Consider the following 25300-nt stretch of genomic DNA (forward strand, 5'->3'; position numbering starts at 1 on the left):
TGTCTCGCTTATAGTATGAGCACAGTTAAAATAGAATTCCAACTGTGTGATAGAATAATTAGTAATATTTGGAACCTAATAAATTGGTCTCAAACCTAAAATCTTTGCTAGATTAGGTTAAAACTGATACATCAATGTTCATTGCTTTAAAACATCGTATTTTCATTATACAGCTATAATAAAAAAACGATAATAAACTCATATAAATTTCAATAACTTTTAATTGTGTTTGAAAGGTTTTTGCCCAGATGTTCTAATGTGTATTGTATATATTATGTTAATGAGTTGTAGCTTGGCAGCTATAGTACAAAATTTGTTATTATCATTCGAGAACAAAGTTTTTAGAACGTTTGTGTAGAATAATATTTTAAAGGGTACAACAAAACGTACTGACTACATGAACATTAAACACATGGTTTTATGTGATAACGAATGTTTCACTAATGTGTGTGATATATAAAAGCTTTATGATTTTTCTCATCAATCAATAATAATTTGGTATTGATACACTACATTGGAAGGCCCTTACTGTATTTGCATTCCTACAAGAAGTAGGGAGAGCTCTTCAACGGCTTGTACTTTCTAGTTGGAAGACCTCGAAGAGATGAGATCATAATGCATGTGTCTAAGTCATCTTAGAGAGACGTAGTGTTGCTATTTTTGATATCCATCGAGTTTGGTTGAAACGCTTGAGATACTAAGCGTTGTTGTACTGAACTTGTGAGTTTCTACCGTAGAAGAAACAATAACACATCTAAGCTTCCTCTTTTTAGCTTTTATATCAAAGCTACAGATGTCACCGTTTGTTTGTCACTTGATAAATTGCCCGTCTCTTTTAAGCAAGTGACATCACTAAAATTCTCAAGTAACAGTAATACACAAAGAAGGAAGGTATATTAAATTTAATGGCATTTTCCTTTCTGATAAAACATTATCTCTGTTCGTAGCAGTTCCATATATATATAATACGAATATTCGATCGAAGTTTTGGTCGGTTAAACAACTGCAGTTGTAATTATATACAGGAATAGCGTGTACCAAACACGAAGGTTAAAACTAACGTATTAGAAATATCACAAATTTAAAAAATGAATGATTTATAAGCATGTATCAGACATCAAGGTTAAAGATAATGTGTTAGTTTATATCAGATTATAAACATGAAAATTAATAATGTATCGCTTTATATCAAATACTAAGGTTAAAAATAATATGTTAGTTTACAACAAAGAACTGGGATGAAAATTTATAATGTATTAATGTGTGCCAAACATATATCTGTTACTAATGATCAGCTGAAAATTCTAGACTTTAGCAGTATGGTTGTTTTGGCAGTTTCCCAACAACGAAATTGTGGCCTGGAATGACCTGGTAATTAGGTGCTCCGTTCACAATCTGCGGGTCGCGAACTCGAATCCATTGATAATGTGATGGTCACTCCCATTGTTCGTTGATAAAAAGAATAGCCCAAGAGTTGGCGATAGACAGTGCTGACTAACTGCATTGTCTTTAGTCTACCATTCTTAAATTACAGACGACTCGCGCAGTTAACTGTCATGTACCTTTGCATGAAATTCAAAACAGACCAAACAAACTAAGCAATGAATTTAAATTATCACAATCTTGATCTATGCTCTCTTATATGAATTATAAAAAGCTTGATTGTTGTGCAACAAAGCCAACTAAGCGCTATGGGAATCGAGCCCCGGATTTTAATGTTGTAAATCCTATTAGGAGTGGCGTCAAATTATCAGTAGAGATCATTAGTGTAACCTCTTGACTTTGATATGTATATGTTTTTAGTTGGTAATGCGCTCTATAGTCTGCCCAACTAATACGATAAGCCCTAAAGTTGTCGAAATCAATTTTATACTGGTATTCTGTTAATGTCTGTTTTAGTTAGTTGTGGTAATGACTTCTTTAATGAGTCTTATTTAAGGACAGTAAGCTGTTCCGCTCACCTGTTTGCCTGTCGTTTCTTTGGCGGTGAGAGTTGTAATGATTTTTCAGTATGTAGCCTAATGAATCTTAGGGCTCAGTTTAAGATAATTTATCATAGCTTGAACACAAGGTTTCAAAAATATTTGCTACGACACCGAAATAAGAAGCTTGTAATTCCAAGCGTATTCCAAAAAATTACATTTAAATTGAATATACTATTCTGTGTTTAGGAATTTTATTTTTTCGTTCTTGCGTTATTTTCTCACAGCTTCATTGTAGCTGTTGCTTCTCGTCGATTGTAGGCCCTCTAGCGGGAAGCCGAAGAGCAATAAAGATCTGAATGGTGTCGTCGGGCTCGGATGTCTCTGTATTCAGCGCCTAAACTTGAGGATCCTTTCCTGCGTCATACAGATGCTGGGGCTTAAATGTGCTAGAGTATGATAGCACAAAGCCAAAAAAAAACTGAATTTTATAATGAAAACCTTTGTATATTTGTTAATTTGTTTTTACGAGTGAATTGTCTTAAGAAAGGTAAATTTTTGAAGCTAGTGAACGCAAGAACTTGTGGATAACAAGCAACGTGACAGTTAAAAGTCTATTTCTGAAGAGTTAGCTGGATATTCAAGTGGTGAATGTAAATTTAAAACAGACGTTCAGGTTTTATGTGTCAAATATCATTTAACTGATTCCCAGATTGGATGATGAATATCCACTAACAATTATTAAATGACTGTTAGAAATTCTCTACTCCATGGTAATCTTTAATCGATTGATGGATTTTATGCTCTTGACTACTCAACTATACCAGTGAAGATATTAAAAGTCTGTAGTAACAAATTAATTATGTGTTAATACTGACGGAACCAACATGAAGTGTATTAACGACTGCGCTAATATGAGTGTGGGGCATCGCATTAAGCACATAAAAGTTCATTTTAAACGTTTATTATATTTGTCAGCTTCGTAGTGAATATTGAATTCACTACAAGATAATCTCGACAAACAACTGGAGTTTTTATGCGGGAGATGAGTATTTGGTTAGAATGATATCTTTACCCCATAAGCTTCACTTAAAAACTATTAAGGTAAGTTTATAATTTAAATATTTAAAGACTGCTAACTTAAAAATATTGAGTAAAAAAATCATTAATATGTTAACGAGATAGTAAGTTCAACTCACCTGTATTAATAAAAGCGTATATCAAAAGCATTATTCCGTACTTTAATTCAACATAAGGGTTAGACCTAAGTTGTTGAACTAAACACGGATGTTTTTCACTCTTAAGTCTATCCTCAGCTGCTTGTTTTGAAAAATGAACCCTATTTTATATTCTGTAAAATTTAATAGTTTTTGATAAATTTTAAATCATTTATTATAATGTAGTTCAGATATATATATATATTATGCGTCAAATATTAGGCATTGTTTATGCAATGCAAATAGGCCTAAAAACTACTCTCAAACCATTACATGTGAATGAAGTATTTGTATTAAAACTCTTGACATTGATTTATGATACTGTAAATCTGAAATAGAAACATTCTAAGCCACTGAGCCATAAATTTCGTTAATATAATATTTTTCTCGTTTCGTAGTATATTAATCTCCTTTATTTACAACTTATTTGTATCAAAGTTACGAGGGATCGTAGACAAATATCCTTAAAACATTAGCCGAGGAAATGTTCATCACGTTTTCAAATAATATCTTAGTGTATTCTTGCCAGTTATTAGTCACATGTTTTTCAGAATAAACTTGTGTTTTAGTTTAAATAGTCAGTAATGGCTGTTGAGTCTAATTAACAATGCCTTGTCTGTTTAATAGGACTCACTTTTATTTTAATGGCGTCACAGTTCCAATTCTAAGTTACATAGTTTTGACCTTCAACCTCAAAACTCGAGCAATATCAGCTTTCCTCTGACAGTATGATATTTGTTAAAGAAACACAAAATGAAGCTGTGATATACTTTATGAGAAAACTTAATTTGGTGTAACGTCTGGAAAAAATTAGGGGCTGGAAAATACGTTGAAACGAAGTAAATGTTTAATAGCTGTTTCCACTTCAAACTGCAACACACAAGAAAGAAACAATTTCAGCTCAGTAAATGAAACTATCTTATACCTACTGGTCTAGGAAAGATATGAAAATAAGTTAGGAAGCTAAAAGTACACGGAAAATTAATTTAGTTTAGGTTAAGTTTTTCGATTAGCGAAGTTCTGTTTGGAATTAAGCCCAAAGCTACACAATGGGATGGATATCTTTCTTGATTAGAAAAGTTAATCGTGTTTGGAATATAATCATACGTGCATGAGAATAACAAACTGAAGTTCATGTTTGAAACTTAAAGTTCACTGCCTTGCGTTTAAAAAATATTTTCCTACGCTAAAAAAAAAAAGAGATGAATGGATAAATACATAATTTTACACAAGTTTAGAGTTGGTGAAAAATAACACTAAATTCGTTTCTATAATTCAGCATAGCAAATAAAACGTTTTTCAACGAAATCGATTCTTCGAACGCTTTTGTGACAAATTAATATATTCTTTACTCTAACGGTCCGGCATGGCTAGGTGGATTAAGGCGTGCGACTCGTAATCTGAGGGTCGCGGATTCGCATCCCCGTCGCATTAAACATGCTCGCATTTTCAGCCGTGGGGGCGTTATAATGTAACGGTCAATCCCACTATTTGTTGGTAAAAGAGTAGCCTAAGAGTTGGCTGTGGGCGGTGATGACTAGCTGCCATTCCTCTATTCTTACACTACTAAATTAGGGACGGCCAGCGCAGATAGCCCTCGAGTAGCTTTTCGCGAAATTCAAAAACAAACAAACAATCTTTACTCTATATCTACTAGACTTACTAGAATGTTGTAATGTCTAGCTGTATCTAGTAAGTAAGTCATTAGAAGTAGAAAACTGTATCGACTTAAGGTTACTTTTGCTATTTTCCAGTGGTATATTGACTGATATAAATACTTTAAATTACACTGCTCTATATAGTTTTTGCTGACTTGAAAGTAACAGTTGTTTGTGTAGGAAAAAAGTACATTGAATCTGAAAATGACTTTAGTTTTTAGTGTCATGTCAGATTTTCCAAGATCAGCCGGAAAACGAAATTACAAATTTCATTTGTTTTTATAATTAATTATACTATATTCATATTTTCAATATATTAATTATATTTTAATAATAATTATACTTTCGTATTAATTATACTTTTAGCAATAGCTAGTTTGTTTTGTTTTTGTTCAGATTGAATTTGGAAATTTAACTTCAATAAGTATAGTGGTATAATGGATCGTAGAAAGCGCAGATAAAGTCATATAGTAGTATACCATATACTGTCGATATGTTTCTTTGTAGATTGTTTCATTTAGAAATACGCGCCTCTATTTTTTCATCTTTTAATCATATATTCTAACGTGTTTGTAGCAGAGGTAATCAGTCATCATGCATTCAGGTACGATGGAAATTTACTATACTAGCGAATTTTTTAAAAGTAATTTGTAAAATACTCAGACCTGATGGAGAGAAAAAGAGGTCATTTCCAATTTCAGGGCCACCAATTTAACTGTAATCAGGTCTTAAAACGAAATCAGCAGGAAAAACGTTTCCACATGCATACTAGTGCTATTCAATCTGAATGTAAAGTATTTTTATATTGCCCTGTGATTCTAGTTTTTCCTCTCTCACGTTCTCTTATTTGTAGCCCAACCACCCTTTTTCTTTTTGTACCATTTATTTCTTCATGTTACTTTATATACAATAATTCTCTCATCTTTATACTATTTCTATGATCTTCTATCAAGTACAATATATAATAGCTACTCAGTTTTCTTTACTGTTATATTTAACATGTTTACCTTTACTACTCGGCTTGTTCTTACTTATATCATATTTTTCCATCCCACAGTTTCACTTATTACTATTAATTCTGTATATCCTTATTTATCATTTTATTCTATCCTGTCACTTATGTTAATATATCACCTTTCCACATTCCACACCTTATTTTATCACATTCTTTTCGCTTCATCTTTTGAGATCCTCCATATTTTGCCCTTCTTAATACTTTCCTCTTTGTTACCCACATTCCACACACACTCTCTCTCTCTCATATTATTTTTATTCTGTTTTTTTTACATTCTTTTCCCCCTCCACTTCTGTCAGCATCGTTGCCAGTAAAACACTGACTTCATCAGCCGTTGCTGTTACACTAATTTGGCGAACTGCTCGTCGTTTTCTTTCTAAGACTCTGTACATGTTTGTTTATGTTCCCACTACTGTCAATGACGCATAACAAGTTAATAAGCTTTGTTTGTCTATTTCTTAGGTTTAATTACGTTATGATCACTAGACGGGCTTCGGTGACTTTGTACACGCGCAATCTTTACAAGTTTTGTTTTGTTTGTTTGTTTGTGTTTTGAATTTCGCACAAAGCTACTCGAGGGCTATCTGTGCTAGCCGTCCCTAATTTAGCAGTGTAAGACTAGAGGGAAGGCAGCTAGTCATCACCACCCACCGCAAACTCTTGGGCTACTCTTTTACCAACGAATAGTGGGATTGACCGTCACATTATAACGCCCCCACGGCTGGGAGGGCGAGCATGTTTGGCGCGACTCGGACGCGAACCCGCGACCCTCAGGTTACGAAGCGCACGCCTTAACGCGCTAGGCCATGCCAGGCCTTACAAGTTTCTATCTAATGACTTGGGCTCATTGTATTGACATGGAACTGAAGTCTTACGACCTGCTATTTTAAGGCTTCTGCCAGCTTGTTTCCTTTTCTTGCCCTGCTTCTTCGTTTTGTTAGGATTCCTTCAGAAATCAGTTTGAGCTATTTGCGTGTATGTTGTAGAATATAAGCAAAACCATAGGTTATCTGTGCGGTGCCCAGTTTTTAATATTATATGCATTCAGACTTACCGCCGACCCATTCAGCTGGAGCTGCTTGTCGTAACTTGACACAAGTCATGATTTACTAATATATATTTATTAGATTTTTCAGAGAAAGAAGTTTATTTTTACACTATTTTATCTAAGATGTCTCTACTATTTTTGTTGTTTTATGTTTCAAAGCTTTCCGTATAATGACAACTTTTACAGACTTAGTTTCTTATACGTATCTTGTTAGTGTTACCATTTTTTCTATATTGATTTTTCTGCAACAGTCCATTATTTTTCATTTATGTAATGAACATTTAGTACTACAAGCATGGTAAATATAATGAACATTTAGTACTACAAGCGTGGTAAATATAATGAACATTTAGTACTACAAGCATGGTAAATATAATGAACATTTAGTACTACAAGCATGGTAAATATACTGAACATTTAGTACTACAAACATGGTAAATATAATGAACATTTAGTACTACAAACATGGTAAATAAAATACAAATGAATTTGCTCGCCAGGCTGTGTGGAAATAGAGAATCGCAGTGTGAGAAAGTTTTTTGTTCTATTTGCAAACAATTTCAGTGTATTCTATGAAGCCATTCTAGATAATGACTTAAACAAACGATGAAACATTTTCAATATGCGTTATGCAGAGGGGAGATGGAAGTAGTGTACATCAGCTAACATTAATTAGCATTAGCAGTTCTGTGAACGTTAAGAAAGAGAAATCTGTTTTGTAGAGTATTCCCTGCTTGCAGGATACTACTGTTGTCACCAGATGTAATAAAAACTCTTTGTAGGTCGGTGACTTATGTGATATTATATCACAATAAGATATACTATAGAGCATACTTAGTTGGTATGTAATCATTTATTTATTATTAACACTGGTCTTACAAAATATTACACTTATTTTTTATTATAATTAACACTGTTCCTATGGGATATTACAGTTATTTGTTTATTATTAACACTGGTCTTACAGGGTATTACAGTTATTTGTTATTTATAACTAACACTGGTCTTATAGGGTATTACAATGATTTGTTTATCACTAACACTGGTCTTATAGGGTATTACAATGATTTGTTTATTACTAACACTGGTCTTATAGGGTATTACAATGATTTGTTTATTACTAACACTGGTCTTACAGGGTATTACAGTTATTTCTTTATTATTAACACTGGTCTTACAGGGTATTACAGGTATTTGTTATTTATAACTAACACTGGTCTAAAAGGGTATCACTTACAACTGAGTTTAGATACGTCTGGTGGGCAGAGAACAGATAGCCCATTGTGTTGCTTTGTGCTTAAACACAACAAACTATTAATTCATCTAATTCCGCTTCGTGTTACATTCACTTCGTTGTTTATCGTTAAGAGTAAATTCGGTGGAAGAACAAAATATTTTCTTCACTTATATTTATATTCTTTTCAAGACATATTCATAAGATACCTTAAGTCAAGTAGACAGTTGTACTAATTGATTTTTGTAGACGTTTGATATTTTAACTTCAAAAAAAGAAGTAATTTTTAGCTCTGACGATCCAACTTCCGGTTGAACTTTCTTGGATACATCAATTTTCACTTTCGTGCCAGGTTCTTTAACTGCTGAGAATATGTGATGGCGTCCTCATTTGATAGCATGTAAAAGTGCAACAACATTTCTTTTCAGCGTTTGAAGTAGAAATGTTATTTTTTACTTTACCTATAATACTATATAGACGTTAGATAGATTCACAGTTTCTTTTTAATTGTTTAAAAACGTTCTTCTCATATTATCGTTGGAGTACTTCAATGTTCCTATCGTAATACAGATATCGTTGTAGTATTTCAATGTCCCTATCGTAATACAGTTATCGTTGCAGTACTTCAATGTCCCTATCGTAATACAGATATCGTTGGAGTACTTCAATGCCCCTATCGTAATACAGATACAGTTGCAGTACTTCAATGTCCCTATCGTAATACAGATATCGTTGGAGTACTTCAATGTCTCTATCGTAATACAGATATCGTTGGAGTACTTCAATGTCCCTATCGTAATACAGATATCGTTGGAGTACTTCAATGTCTTTATCGTAATACAGATATCGTTGGAGTACTTCAATGTCTTTATCGTAATACAGATATCGTTGGAGTACTTCAATGTCTTTATCGTAATACAGATATCGTTGGAGTACTTCAATGTCCCTATCGTAGTACAGATCATAATGGCTGCTGATTTTTTTTCTTTGCGTTTAATGAACAAAAATACTTTCTGATATATCTGTATAAAACCTTTTACTCACTTGAAAACCTTTGTATATTCTGTCTTTTCGAACCACAAAATATATACAATGGTAAGAATATTTGCTTAATTGTTTGGTTTTTGAATTTCGCGGAAAGCTACACGAGGGATATTATCACTAGTAATACCTAATTTATCAGTATAAGATTAGAGATAAGATAGCTAGTCATCATCATCCAACCACAACTCTTGGGCTACTCTTCTACTAACGAATAGTGGATTGACAGTCACCTTATAACGCTCCTATGGACGAGCATATTTGGTGTAAAGGGGTTTGAATCTGCAACCTGGTAGGAAAAAGAAAAAAAAACGGTGGTGTGTTTTGTTTATATTTTACGGTTAGAAAAACACCCTATAGGTGACGCTGATTATATTTTTGCAGTTCTTTATAATAGCAGAACTTGAATAATTAGGTAGTGTAATTGCAAACTAGGAACATCCTGGCTAAGTTACTACATTTTTTATAATACTGGAGCAATTGCGCTATGACAGTTAAGGTTAGAGTTTTGGCAAGGTATTGGAACTTTTAGCTATTCTATAATGTTCATTTTGAGCTGCCTATGTAGTGTCAAAGTTATGAGTTTGTATCAGTATTATAAATTGTTGGTACACTCATACAGTGCTAGATGTGTTTTCAAATTTCGATGGTATGTGTTATTCGTACGTATGAAGAGATACCTATGGTAAATACTCAATATTTCATGCCACAACATGTCGCACTACTAGTGTTTGAAGTTCGTTAATGTGTTTTTTCGTGTTAAAATAACAGCTAATTATAGAATACAAATTGTGTAGAAATCATCATTGTGTTCTCAGTTTTACTGATTTTCCTTAGCATGACTGAACAGGAACCGCATGATAACTAGAGGCATGCCAGGAAATGCTTTTCGGATCCGAAAAACTACTACATCTGAGTTTGGCCCAAACTCGACGCAAGATGCAGAAAGTAACATATTCTTTAATTAAATCAAAAATATCCAACGTTAAAGACAAATGTGGCACCTTTACCGAGGAAAAGTTTGATGTTAAGTTCTTAAAAGTTAAAATTTAGATTTCTAGTTTTAAGCTATAAGTTAAGTATGAAGATGAATTTAAGCCGAATCAAGTTGTAATTTATTTCAAATATCTCTAAAGTAAGTTGGATCTTCAAAGTTCTTGAAGCTGTTCTGATGTGGAGAAACATTACTTTATATACTTATATACTAATAAACTCAAAGCCATTCTTCTCAAGATAAAGACACTGCTCATGTGATTGGTGGCCACTTTCAAATAGGTAATGCTACTTTTTGGATATCATCCGACATGCCAATGGAAAATATCACTTTCGCTTTCTGTACAGTATTTGTTAGACATTACAGGGTTCTTTATCACAAGAAAGTACATGTTACAGGTTTGTTGACTAATCTAGTTAAGTGGATAATTAAGACTAAAGGTACGGGATGGCTCTCTTGACGAGGAATCTAATTATGATGTAACAGGGACAGTTTGTTTTTAGTTTTAATGGTGGTAGTTTGTTGTTTTATCGCAAGGACATCTAATGTTAAATTTTACCGATTCTTTTACTGGGGTAGGTAGTATTGGTAGTTTGTTTGTTTTATGGTCTAAGTATGTATTGATGACAGTTTGTTCATTTTAGAGGCAGGGTATTTAGTGGCGACATATCATTAAATGTATCACTACAGTGCTTAATAAATTTATTAGTTGTATCATCAGAGTATTTAATGATGACGGTTTGTTCATTTTATTGCCGTAGTGTTTAATTGTGATAATCTGTAATTGTATCACTAGAGTATTTGATGTTGGCTTTTTATTTTTGTATCCCTACAGATTGTAACGGCAGCACTTTGTTGGTTCTATTGTAACGGCAGCACTTTGTTGGTTCTAGTGTTCATATTTAGTGATAGTGTTTGTTAAAAATTTATTCCATGATGCCAGTTTGTTGACTGTATTACTGTATAGCTTAATAATAATAGATTGTTGGTTATATCATCACGAAATGTAAGGATGACGTCTTCCTGGTTGTATCTCCAGGTTACATAATGATAAACATTTGATAGTTATGTTGCTATAGTAGCTAATAAAAATAATTTCTTTTTTTTTCACCAGAACATGTTATGTTTTTTGTATCTCAACATAATTTAATGATGACAATCTATTGTGTGTAATTATAATAGCCAATGAATATAGTGTTTTTCTTGTTTGTTACTGTATATAATGCAATTGTTTGTTAGTTGTAGTACAATGCTATATACAATGCTAAGACAACAGTTTGTTGGATGTACTATCAGTGTATGTAATGGCTTGTTAATTATATTGCATGGGTATTTAACGATGTATATTTTTCTACTTCATGTGTTTTACGATGTATACTTTTCTACTTCATGTGTTTTACATGGATACTTTTTGTACTTCATGTGTTTTACATGGATACTTTTTGTACTTCATGTGTATGTAACGATATTGGTTTGGTAGTTATATTGTCAATGCAAGCAGTCATTACACCTTATTGGGTGTATCGTCAGTGGATACAATGGTAAGAGCTTGTTTTTTGTATCATCAGGATGCATACTGGTTACAGTTTGCTAATTTTGCTGTTACAGTATGTGATACTGGTGGGTATTGGATTGTATCATTGAAATTTTTAATGACCATAACTAATTGGTTATGTTAACTAAGTATGTAACGATGAAATGTTTTTAGTCGTAATGCCAGACAATGTAATGGTGGCAGTTTGCTGGTTGCATTACTATAATAACTAAATGCCAGTCTGGCTATTTTGTGAGATATGTAATGACAAGACTTTGTTGGTTGTATTGTTATGCTAGGTAATGATAAGAGTTATTTTCGTTTCTGTCACTTGAGTAAGTAATACTGACAATTTGTTGGTTCTATCCTGTATAATGACGAATGTTTGTTGGTTATATCATTAGGGCTTCTAATAATGACAACTTAATTAATTAGCTAGTCTAGCAGCAAATAAACCTTTAATTTAGTTCATGAGTGTGTATTTCATGGCTTATTCTATACTTCGTCTAAATTAAGTTCTCGTTAATGTAATCAAGATAACAAGAAATTAAGATTTATTTATTCAAAATGTTTAATTATGTTCAATTTAGTAAATCACACGTTAGTGTTAGAAACATTTATTTAAAGAACCGAGGTTTGTTGTTTCCTGACTTAGGCTAACAGTTTTGTGAAATTACATTTATGAATGATAATTCGTAAGAAAGATTTGTTTAGGCTAAACATCACTAATTGTAGGTTTGTTTGATTCATGAAAAACTATGGGTGTGCTTTTTCCGTAATGCTGGGCTACGTATTAACAAGCCCAGTCAAGAGAAGTAAGTAAATCTAGATTCAATGAAGAGATCTAATCGACCAGCTGGGAAAATTACCCCCAACGTAGCAATATTAGTTAGCTGGAATTCTGGCTTACCTTTAACCTTTATCCATTTATGAGATGAAGTGTTCAAGTCGGATTGAGAGGGAAGATTTTCTTTTAGAAATTTATGTGCGTTAGTTCTGATTTATTTTATTTGTAGTCCTTAATGATAGTCTTGTATCCGTTATTTTTATTTGTCAAGTACTTTGTCTGTTTGTTACCTGACAACACGCCGAGAAAGTACATCTTAGTACGTATCAAAAGTACATCTTAGTACGTATCAAAGTACATCTTAGTACGTATCAAAAGTACATCTTAGTATCAAAGTACATCTTAGTACGTATCAAAAGTACATCTTAGTACGTATCAAAAGTACATCTTAGTACTATCAAAAGTACATCTTAGTACGTATCAAAAGTACATCTTAGTACGTATCAAAAGTACATCTTAGTACGTATCAAAAGTACATCTTAGTACGTATCAAAACTACATCTTAGTACGTATCAAAAGTACATCTTAGTACGTATCAAAAGATTCCTATGTGAAAAACAAATTACATTTACCGACCTACACTCCTCCACTTCCTTTGAAATGCAGAAAGTGACTTCCTCTCAGTATAATGAATATCTGTTTGCCATTACTGACTGTCTTGCGTATTAATAGTTCTTTTTCTTAAAGTATTCTGGAACTCTTAATTAGTTATATTTAGTGTGACTCGAATGATACCTATTGAAACATTATATCACTACTTAAAAAAATTAGTTTCAGAGATAGAAAAGTAATCACTACGATCTAAGAAATAGTTATTTTAATTATCCGACAATCAGAATGTTGATTTAAATACACTGTGATAGCGCACGAACCTAATGGACCCTCCACAACCTTATAAAGTACCCTGGATATAAAATATGTACAATACATTACGATAACTATATAAATATCTCTAGTAGAAGAAAATTTCCCACCTACTTTAGCACCAAACCATGACGATGAGAAGACATTATTTCCAAGAGTAAATCTTAGCAGAAAAGTTGTTGTCATGGAAGTAACTCAGTTTAAACAGAAGAAAGAGAGATCGTTAGATCTGACACTTTTCTGAGCTCATTGTCGTGAACCATAATAATGGATCTGTCAGTAGTTGGACATAATGAACACAGGAAACTTATTCTAATGTTCTTTATAGTTCAACATATCGGGGACATAATGTCATGATGTAGCACTGTCTTCAACTTACTATGCTGTATTTGTAGTTCAGATCACAAGTTGGTCATGTTGTTTATAGGGTAAGAATAATGAAATTGAAATGGGTTCAACCTTTCATAAACTTTACATTATCTCAACGAAGTATTCTTACTTCGGCCAAATAAATTCCCAATAGAAAGGATCCATGTTAAAAACTGATTCAGAAAAATATATTATTTAGTTCATTGGTAATAGAATGCTTTTAAAACCCAAGTATAATACCATTTCTGGATCGAAGGTTGAATGTTGAGTATTGAAGAGAGACAACTGTAGATAGTACATTGAAGAGAACTTCGTAAGTCAATCTATTTCGGCTTTGGATGAATAGATAGAGATGTTCCAACAGGTGCATAATCTCAGGCGGTGTCAAAGCTCTTTATGATTAACTAACAAGCAACGACAAGACTTTCTAGGTCATGTTGTGAAAGCTTTTAGGAGAGTCATGAAGACGTATCACGTGAACAAGATCCTATTAAGGCAAACGTTAGTCATGGCAACCATAATGAACCAACAAACAAAAAGCACTAATACTGTTGTTGTGATAAAGTTACTGTTAAGTGGCAAATAAAAGTTACGAACAATCATGTTTGTTTTGGAATTTCGCACAAAGCTACTCGACGGCTAACTGCGCAAGCCGTCCCGAATTTAGCATACTAGACTAATGGAAAAGTAGCTTGAACGCCACATTAAAATGTCTCTACAACAGAAAAGACGAACATGTTTGGTAACGGGATTTGAACCCACGACTATTTGTCGCGAGTTGAACTCTTTAAGTCCGTCACCCGACCATGCCAGTTCTTTCATCACCTGAAAAGGATTGAGAGTAAATAGTTTTTAACCCACTGGTTTAATAACCTACCAAAATAGAGGCATCACACCACCATCTTTATTACTTCCGGAACTAACCATATTTCAGAATATCGGAAAGAGTGACGCAGATAATGAATTAATTGTTTGAAATTAAATTTGGTTTACATACGTCAGAACACGTGACCAAACTTTTAGTAACACTATCTGTAGCCGCTTCATAATCTACTATAAGGCTTAAAACTTTGTCATTTATAACAAGTTTATGCTGAACATAGTAACATGTAGTACAGTTAACATACTGTTAAACAGTCTTCTTTGCTTTCAGTTATAAGCTCTGAGAAATATTAATATAATGTTCACGTGTTGTCGCTATGGTTACTTGACTCTCTGTGAAAACAAAAACAATAACTTGTTCGTTTGTCGATTTTTATGAATGATGAGTAGAAGTGTATTAAAATAAAAACAAACATTAATAATAAATAACTGGTATTATAATAAATAATGTGTTATTAATACTTACCCTAATTCTGTTTTGTAAACGACTCAATTAAATTGGATAAAAATTTCACCATAATAGTGGCTCTTCATGCAATTTGAAAATATGAACAGTGTTCCAACCACAATTATTACTTATATTACAACCCAGCCGGTCGAATTAGTTCTATTGTAGGACGAAAGGTCTCGTCGGCACTGGATATGGTGACGTTTCGTGCACGTACTCTGTTTCTTTCACTCTTTCAATTCCTCGTGCTAACTCTTCGTGGGGGAAGGGGTGGGGGCTAGCGTCACAATGTGCGTTATATTATTTAGTTTGTGCTCCTGGCGTGTCAAATGATTGTAGTATCTCTGTGTCGTACAGACGTAATTTAACCTGATCTCGAAAAATCGAATTGTCTGAACTTATATGACAGAAACGCTCGTTACTTGGATAGTAGTATTTTTAATCAGTTGAAATACGTAAAACTTTAGCTGTTTAATAAAAGTTACATTAATAATAAATGTAACTATGACTTGGGTTTTTGGAATATTAATTTTGATTCTGTATTTCTGGCAGTATTCTTCGATGTTATTTAGGACTGGTTGTAGGTTCGTTGCTGCTATTGACGGAGTGGGGGCACTTTTCCAGACTGCTACATCGTCAGCGAACTGTGATGCATAACCTAAATTTAGGTCCGACAGAGGCATATTATTCAATACTTGAATAATAATTCAAAAAGAGAAAAAAAATAATAATAATAAAAATAATGATTAAAAAAGAAAATAATAATTATAAAAATAAAAATAAACAAGGACTAAGTGTCTAGTGCATAGTGGCCAGCTTGTGTTACATTTCTTAAATATATGTTAAAAGGGGAGAGGTATTTAGGACCATTTACATGATGTACGTGATATCTGTCGAGATCACACATTAAGTCATTTTTATGCCAATTCTTATTGAAATATTTTAGAGAATTATGCAAGAGTCTTTCAGCTATTGTATCTATGTTTGCATACTTGTGCATGAATGTGGTTGAGGTGCTACGTGGTACTTTGTATGCTGAAGTTAGTACAGAATTTTGTATACGTTGAAGTTTCTGTACATGTGTGGGTGCTATGTTAATCCAGGCAGGTGATGCATATTCTATTGTTGGTCTAATGTACGTTTTGTAGATTTTAAGTATGTTGTCTGGTGATGTTCCTTGGATTTTACCTGAAAGACTTCTTGCATAGTTTGCTCTTTTCCAGATTCGTATCAGTACATTTTTAATATGTGGTAGCCACGTTAATTTTGAGTCATAGGTTAGACCTAGAAATTTAGCAGAAGTAGCAGTCAGTAAAAGTGATCCATTCATATAGAGTTTTGGAGGATCTTTTTTCAGCTTATTCAGTCTGCTGAAAACTATGACTTGGGTTTTTGGAATATTAATTTTGATTCTGTATTTCTGGCAGTATTCTTCGATGTTATTTAGGACTGGTTGTAGGTTCGTTGCTGCTATTGACGGAGTGGGGGCACTTTTCCAGACTGCTACATCGTCAGCGAACTGTGATGCATAACCTAAATTTAGGTCCGACAGAGGCATATTACTCACGTACATGATAAATAATATAGGGCTAACAACCCCTCCCTGCGGGACTCCTGCTTCGGGTGAAAAGGACCCTGAGCGGGCCCCATTTACATTTACTTTACACATTCTGTTATCCAGGAAGTTGGACAGCCAGCGAATAGTTTCCTGGGGTAATGCCATTTCAAGCAATCTATGTCGTAAGCCGTTATGCCACACTGTGTCAAATGCTTTCTCAATGTCGAGAAAGCAAGCTACAGTGCATTTTTTTTTGTTGAAGCTGTCGGTAATTGATTCTGTAAGTCGAATCAGGTGGTCTGTAGTTTGGCGGTTTTTTCGAAATCCGTTTTGAATTTCTGGTAATTTTGAATTTTCTTCTAAGTAAACTGACAGACGATTACTAATTATCCTCTCTAATACTTTGCCAATACAACTGGTTAAGCTAATCGGGCGGTAGTTGTTTGGTTTATTCGCTGGCTTTCCTTCTTTCTGGAACATTAATATTATTGCTTCCTTCCAAGAAACGGGGATATATCCAGCTGATAGTGAGAGATTAAATAACGCTGTTAGGTGTTCATATAATCTCTGAGTGCCTTGTTTTAGGAGGATAGCTTGAATACCATCTTCTCCAGGGGCTTTGTTTTTTGTGTTGTTAATAGCAGTTACTACTTCTGTTACAGTGATATGTTTTACCAGTTGATGAGTGCTCCAGTCTTTTGTTTTTTCTTGGTGTGTAATAGTGTTGACTGGAAATTTAGGTGTAAAAATGCTTCTGTTTTGATCAATATAGTTTGTGACTGTATTATAAAAGTATTTGTTCATGTCTGGTTCATGATGTGTTTTGAACGTGTTTTCTAGGTGTTTTTTAAATATCTCGGCTTTTTCTGTGTTAGTGTATGCTGTTTCTCCATCCAGTTCCAGTGGTGGATATACTGTGTTTGTTGTTCCTGTGTTTGTAAATCTTTTCAAATGTGTCCAGAATTGTTTAGGATCAGTTTTGTGAATTAGATCGGAACAGAAGGTGTCCCAGTTTTCTTGTTTCTGTTGTCTGATTAAGTTTCGTATTTTATTCCTTATTGTGTTTATCTGAGTTTTAAGTGTGGGGTTGCGATTTTGAATGTACTGTCTGCGGAGTATACGTCTGTTTTTAATTAAGTGTATTATATCTTTATGTGGTTGCCATGAATGAGTTGTTGTGAAGTGTTTTTGTTTCGGTATCGAACTGTTGGCTGCATGTTTTAGACACTCAGAGATGATATGACAGTATGCATCTATATCTGATGCGTCCGCGGCAATATGTAGTACTTTTGGAGGTAAGGTTTCATTTAATATAGTTTGGAAAACTGGCCAATTAGCTTTTTTGTAGTTCAGTTGGTCTCTCACTATGATTTTATTTAAGTGGGGGGTGAGATTGAAGATACACCAAACTGGGAGGTGGTCACTATCTATATCGTGACCAACATGAAAATTTACGAATTTGCGACTCATATTTGACGAACACAGGCATAGGTCCAGTATTTCACTGGTGCCGTGTGCGTACGAGATATGTGTCGGTGTTGCATCGTTTAATAAAGTCATGTTTGATTCGTCCAAAAATTGAAAAAGTAAATTGCCATTTGCGTTTGAACAACGACAGTTGAATGCCATATGTTTACTGTTTAGGTCGCCGATAATAATAAGATTACAGTTGCTATTATACAATATATTCAATAGATTTACATCTAACACTGTACCAGGCGAGCAGTAGATGCCCGCCACAGTAACGTCTGTTTGATTTTGCGTTTTTACATTAATAACTATAGATTCATTACTGGAAGGGATAGTAAGTTTCTGAACTATAAGTTCAGTCTTATACAATAATAAAAGACCTCTGTTTGGATCTCTATTATCCTTCCTGTCATGTCTAATAGTAGAGTAGCCGTTTAATTTAAATCTATGGTAGTAATATAGGAGAGTTTCACTAATTATAATTACATCAGGTTTTATGGAGTTTGTTGTATCTTCAATCTCATGTTTCTTGGAAGCAAGAGCACCCTGGATATTGATGTGTAGAACTGTGAAGTTATCCATGTTTTGTAGAGTTTATGATGGAGGTTAAAATTTGCGGCAAGAACTTGTGTATGTTTTTCAATATGATTTTAACTATTATGTCTGTGAGACTGTTGGTGTTTGTAGGGTTTGTATATTCTGCCATTATTTCCGAGAAAGTGGAAGTTATGGCAGATGTCAGTGTTGTTTCAATTGTTGTTGGTTGTGTATTTTGAGGTGGTTTTGGTATTTCCTCTTCACATGGTGATGGTTTTTCCTGTCGGGATGATGAATTTTTAACCACTGCAGCGTAAGTGTTTGTCTGTGTAGTTGTACTTTGTGGTGCTGGAGTGGTAGGTGTGGGTTCCTTAATTGTTCGTGGTGGTGGCGGCTTGTTCATGTTGGGATTTTTAATTTCTTATAAGTGTGTTTTAATGGATTTATATTTCTGACAACCTTTATAATTTGCCGTGTGTTCTTCCCCACAATTGCAGCATTTGGGTTTGGGGTTCTGTTTTGTAGACTGTGTAATGTGGTGATTCTCCCCACAGCCCACACAACGCGCATTTGCTTGGCATGCTGCTGCTACATGTCCAAACCTTTGGCATTGGTAGCACTGTGTGACAACCACTGCTGGTGTTTTTGTTTGTTCTACTGTGTACTTTTGATACCACATAGTGATACCATTATTAATGAATTGTGTAATATCCTGGCTGTTGTCTGTGACTACTTTGATTAGGTTTGTGGGTCTTTTAGTAATATTTGAAATTATACGGTCAACTGAAATATGTTTTATGTTTTGTGCACTTAACTCTTCCTTAATGTCTTCTATGTCTATTGAATTATGTACACCTCGTATCACAAAAGATTTCGGTGTTGGTTTAGTTCCTGGTAGGTGTATTGTAATGCTTCCTGTTTTGAATGCGTCTGCAGGCCAAGCTTTTAGTAGACTGTTTAAGTCAGCGGGTTCCTGTCCTTGAACCAGAACACCGCCTCTGGGCAGACGCTTAATATTAGTAATCTTTCTGTTAGGTTTGCACCTGTATATTTCTTTGGCCAATTGTGGTTGGTTGTAACTACCAGGAACTCCTTGGATTATAACTGCGTGCTTAGGTGATTTTGGTGCGATTTGTGTATGTGTGTCTGTGGTGGTTGTTTTTTGTTTAATTTGTTTTTTCTGACTTCGAGTCTGCACAAGCGTGAAGCCTTCGTCGTCAGAAAGAACTTCGTCTTTGTCTGAACTTGTTTGTTGTGGAATATCCAGGGTGGGGTTTGGGTTGCTAGAACTGCTAGTTTTTGGCATATTATAGTCTATAACCGTAGTCTTAGGTACATTGTCTTCAGATGCTGAAATCATAATATCTTTTACTAGTTTTCTTTTTTTTCTAGTCCTTACAGTATTTTCTTTAACAGGCGTTAACTTTGCTTTTAGTTCTTTTTCGGCTATGAACATTAAAGATTTTAATTTTAAATTATCATTATCTGTTTGGCCACAGTCACTAGACTTACTTTTTGTCCCTGAAACAGACGGGCTTGCTCCCTCAGTCTCAGACGCTACATCGCTTTCCCTGGTCTCCGACTCCCCGGCCGGCATGTCGCCTCGTTGTTTTGCGAAGTTGAACTTCCTGTCTTGGGCTAATTCAAATGGTAATAAGGTCTTCTGTCTACTGGCGTAAAACTCGAAGTGAAAAGTAAAAACACTAACAAAATATGAAGCAAAATATAACACGTGGAAATATAGAGCCTTTCAGAGGTATGTCATTCCTTTACCCTGTCCAAGCGCAGAATCTCTACGAGGGCTGTTCAAAAAATACGTGGACTGTTTGAATTGCGTGGCTCCAGTTGGTTCCAGGGGAATCCGCTTGGAGTCGCTAGGTTCGCACAGATCAACTTATTACGACGCCATTTCCTGATTGCAGATATCTTCATTTGTGTATTAGCTACGCGGTTTTAAGTGAAGTGCGATTTTTTCGTTTGGCGGATTTCAGAATGAATGACCTGAAGGAGCAACGACTTGCTGTGAAATTTTGTGTTAAACTTGGAAAATCTGTGACTGAAACTTTTGCTATGCTTAACACGGCTTACGGTGATGTTGCTATGAAGCGTACGGCATGTTTCAAGTGGCATGAACGTTTTAAGAATGGTCGACAGTCCATTGAAGATGATGAGCGTCCTGGACGTCCTTCCACGTCAACTGACGACCCACACGTCGACAAAATCAACACCCTGGTGTGGGCAAATCGACGTCTGACTGTCAGGGAACTTGCTGAAGAGTGTGGGATATCAGTTGGATTTTGTTACGAGATTTTGACCGAAAAATTGAAGATGCACCGCGTTGCTGCGAAATTCAGCCCTCAGAACTCGTGAGTTTTTGGCCAAACACTCGATCACTGTTCTTCCCCATCTCCCCTACTCACCTGACCTTGCTTCTTACGATTTTTTTCTTGTTCCCCAAACTCAAAAGACCCTTGAAAGGAAGAATATTTGAGACGATTCCCGAGATTAAGGCAAACGCGACGAAGAAGCTGGAGGACATTACAAAAGAAGCGTACCAGGACTGTTTCAACAAGTGGAAACACCGTTGGGATAAGTGTGTGCGTTGGAGAGGAGAGTTCTTTGAAGGAGTCCCAGACCTGTAACTTCTAAACAAAGTACATTTTGTTTTATGACGTCACTCCGCGTATTTTTTGAACAGCCCTCGTATATGTGTTTTTCTTCTAGCAAAGCCAGATCGGGCTCTCTGCTGAGCCCACCGAGGGGAATCGAACCCCTGATTTTAGCGTTTTAAATCCGTAGACATATCGCTGTACTAGCGGGGGGCGTGGTCTGCGTAAAAACATGTATGAAAGCTACACTGATATATCTTTAAAAAGGTTTTGTTTGGTTTGTTTTAAACTTCACGCAAAGCTACACGAGGGCTATCTGCGCTAGCCGTCCCTAATTTAGCAGTGTAAGACTAGAGGGAAGGCATTTAGTTATCACCACCCACCGCCAACTCCTGGGCTACTCTTTTACCAACGAATAGTGGGATTCACCGACACATTATAACGCCCCCACAGCTGAAAGGGCGAACATGCTTGGTGTGAAGGGGATTCGAACCCGCGACCCTCAGATTACGAAAAAGGTTTTGTTTATAATACAACAGCTGTTGACAGTCTTTTGTAAAACTTTTCTCGTGCTCTTGGTTTTGAAACTAGAAAAATTTTATTGTATTTACTATTATATATTTCAGAACTTAACAAATCATTTTCTAAAAATATCCCACTTAAGCCTTACAACTAAAAGGTCTGTTTTAAGAAATAAAATATTCTAGCTTATTGTAAATTCTGCAAAATAAAAATAGTTGAGAATTTATCATATTTTCGCAAAAAAAAATGAAGAAAATTACAATTAGATGAAGGAAGTTCGTAATTACCAAACAATACAAACAAAAAACAAACAAACTCGAAGTTCATCAAAATAATTTATTTCACGAGAACTGTTTCTTATTTCCTGAGCCCCCTAGTGGCTTGGCGTTATGTCGGCGGAATTAACGACGTTAGTAACAGAGTCTTGTTACACATGGTGGACAAAGTACAAGTAACCTCTTGTGTAGCTTTGTGCTTGATTATAGACAAACTTATTTTCTGCCTAAATGTAGATATTATGCTTTTTTTTGATATGGTAACATATTTTAACCTTCAGTTCAGTAGGATATATACAACATGGTTATTAATAGTTCAGTTATTCAAAGTAATTAAATCATTCACTTTTGTACCTGTATAAGAAAAATAGATCATTTTTACTCTAAGACATTTGATATTAAATATACGTTCATGAAAGCAAAGATATGCATTAATAACATTAGGAAAATAACATACTGATCCAATGAGTTAAACCGAATTAAGTTGTTCAAAGTAATTGTACGTTTAGCACAGTGATGAAAGTAATATCATATATTCAGGTTTCGAGAACCTGGATAAACCGTTTCATTGTAACGTACATTACGATTAACATGTTAAGCTTATTCGTTAAGGTTTTCACATTTTGTTTATCAGCTTTTAATTAACTAGTAAGTAACCTTGCATTTAATAGTTATAACTTTTTGTGATTTAAGAAGCGCTACTAATAACAGATAGTTATAATTTGAGCATATAACTCTTAATTATAAAAACTAAAAATACATTCTAATTTATCTAGCGTCGTTATGATAAACCTGTCTTAAAGTTATTAATTATTATTTCCAAAGACATATAAGTTATCTTACTTAAAGTTAAGTTTTAATCGACAGTTTTCATAAACAGAAATGGTTAATATTTAAAAATTTAGGATATAAACTGTTTAAAAATGTCTTGGAGTTATGGTCACTCCCACATGTGGGTATATGTTTTAAAAAGTAATATTCATCTTAAGTCTTATAACTAAAAGGTTTAAATATGTAGTCTGTCATAAATTGTATGTAAACTAAATTGTTGTTAGATATCGTATTATAATCTTCTCTGGAATACTTAGGGAAAGGTTAATTTGATTTGAAATTTTGCGCAAAGCTACATGAGAGCTGTCTGCACTAGCAGTCACTAATTTTGCAATGTAAGACTAGAGGAAAGGCAGCTAGTCATCACCATCCACCGTCAACTCTTGGGCTACTCTTTTACCAATGAATAATGCGATAACTGTACCGTCACATTATAACACTCCCACAGCTGAAAGGGCAAGCATGTTTGGTGCGATGGGGATTATGAGTCGAGTGCCTTAACCACCTGGCGAGGGAAATTTCGTGTCATTTTTCTCATTTTAGTTGTGAGACCCGGCATGGCCAGGTGGTTAAGACACTCGACTCGTAATCCAAGGATCGCGGGTTCGAATCCCCGTCACACCAAACATGCTTACCTTTTCAGCCGTGGGGGCATTATAATGTCATGATCAATCCTGCTATTCGTTGGTAAAAGAGTAGCTCAAGAGTTGGCGGTAGTTGTTGATGACTAACTGCCTTTCCTCTAGTCTTACACTGCTAAAGTAGGGACGGTTAGTACAGATAGCCCTTGTGTAGCTTTGCTCGAAATTCAAAATAAACCAAAGCTAATTTGGAATGGAAGAAACTAATCCATGAGGGGGTATTTAACGTTTACGGCTGATGTGTTGTTGTTTGTGGTTAGACACAAAACTACACAAAAGGCTTTTTGTGCTCTGCTTATTACGGGTATTGAAATCCGGCTTTTAGCGTCGTAAGTCCAGAGACATATTGTTGTGTCACTGGGTAGCTTACAGCTGAGAATACCTAACGCTATGTGATAATATTTGACTCATAAAGCAAATTAACATAACACAAAATTATAAATTATAAATATTTATCGCAAAATTTGCATTCAGGCTCCAGTTCAAAGTTTGTCCTTGTCGATGATTAAGACATTAAACAAATAAAAATTGTTAGATTTAACTCAACCTACATGTTCTAGAAAATAGCCAAAAATACTTATTTTGATTGTTGCTTTCTGAGCTCAGATTGCCTTCACAGTGAGTAAGTACGTCTAATGGACTTGTGTGTTTAACTAATGATGACAAGAACACAAGTGAATTGTTATCGTAAGGAGTAAAGCAGCTATAATAAAGCTACAACTTGAGTTTATAATTAACCACTTTAATAAATCAAGTAATAAGAACTAGGGTTAAACTCATATTATATTAGATTAAGCGTATAAAAAATTAATTCAATTACTTGTATAGTCACAGTGTGAGATAGTTCGCTGGGTCTGTATATCTTTTTCTATACAGACATTAAAAACATAGAAACTAGAAACAAACTTGAATCTTTCTCTTGTCCGTTCATTTTAATGTTAAAAACAAAGCTACACAATAGGCTATCTGTGCTTACTGCAAGTACTGAAACCCGGTTTTTATCGTTATGTTCAGGTTTGCCACTGATCCACTGGGAAACAAACCTGTAGCTAACACCTGTTTCTGTGCGATCTTTTTATAATAAATATTAACTCAGATACATTCGAATTTATCGTATCTTATAACCAGCCGTATGCTAACCTAAGTAGTTGATACAAATTTCGTTGAAATTCATTAATATGATTTCTTTTTATCCGAATGTTTGAGCGTTGTTTCAACTGCAGTTTAAACAACGTACTAAGTGATGGTCTAAAGTGTAGTGGAATATCCGAAGTTTTTCGTTTGCAACAGTTATTAAAACTCTAAGCCTGAAGGAAAAATCAACGTTTCTTTTTATAATTTGAAACAGATGAATCTACAAATAGTGAGGAATAACTGACTATGTAAAGTACAGTATAATTGTTGTTATTCTATGCAAAGTGTAGAACCACAGTATCTTAGGGTTCTGGAATGACAGACCCTTCAGCTGTAAGTAGTAATTGAAAACATATTGGTAATACAATAAATAAGTTTCAATCAGAATCTAACTGGAACTCTAACTGTGGTTTAATAATCGAACCTTCAAAAATAAGAAGTACAATGTAATAACTATTTCTTATGCATATACATACATATAAAACCCCTAACCCCTGTAGTAAATAAATCTCCAGATATGATGATAATGTTAAATTATACCGTAACAACTATATTGTAATAACTGAATTTTTACGTAGTGTCTAATAACATAACATTCATGCGGACAGTAACATTTTTTTTTTTTTAATGTAATAACCGAACGTTCATGT

The 25300-nt window shown here is 34.4% G+C and overlaps 1 protein-coding gene across 3 annotated transcripts in view; it reads left to right on the forward strand.

Annotated features, from left to right (window-relative positions):
- Positions 1 to 25300, forward strand: part of LOC143250597 (pleckstrin homology domain-containing family G member 7-like) — a 187858-nt gene that overhangs the window by 116335 nt on the left and 46223 nt on the right. The window contains exons 1-2 of one of the 3 annotated variants that reach the window (XM_076501403.1): positions 2272 to 3026; positions 9973 to 10083. The exons of 1 other annotated variant lie outside the window; for it this stretch is intronic. In XM_076501403.1, the coding sequence (XP_076357518.1) occupies positions 10018 to 10083 (66 nt within the window). In that variant the 5' untranslated portion in view covers positions 2272 to 3026; positions 9973 to 10017. Of the gene's footprint in view, positions 1 to 2228; positions 3027 to 9972; positions 10084 to 25300 lie in introns of those variants that run through there. One more of the 3 variants, XM_076501404.1, reaches the window with a different exon arrangement.

Source organism: Tachypleus tridentatus, chromosome 5, assembly GCF_004210375.1.
Source record: "Tachypleus tridentatus isolate NWPU-2018 chromosome 5, ASM421037v1, whole genome shotgun sequence".
In the NCBI taxonomy this organism is placed as follows: Eukaryota; Metazoa; Arthropoda; class Merostomata; order Xiphosura; family Limulidae; genus Tachypleus; species Tachypleus tridentatus.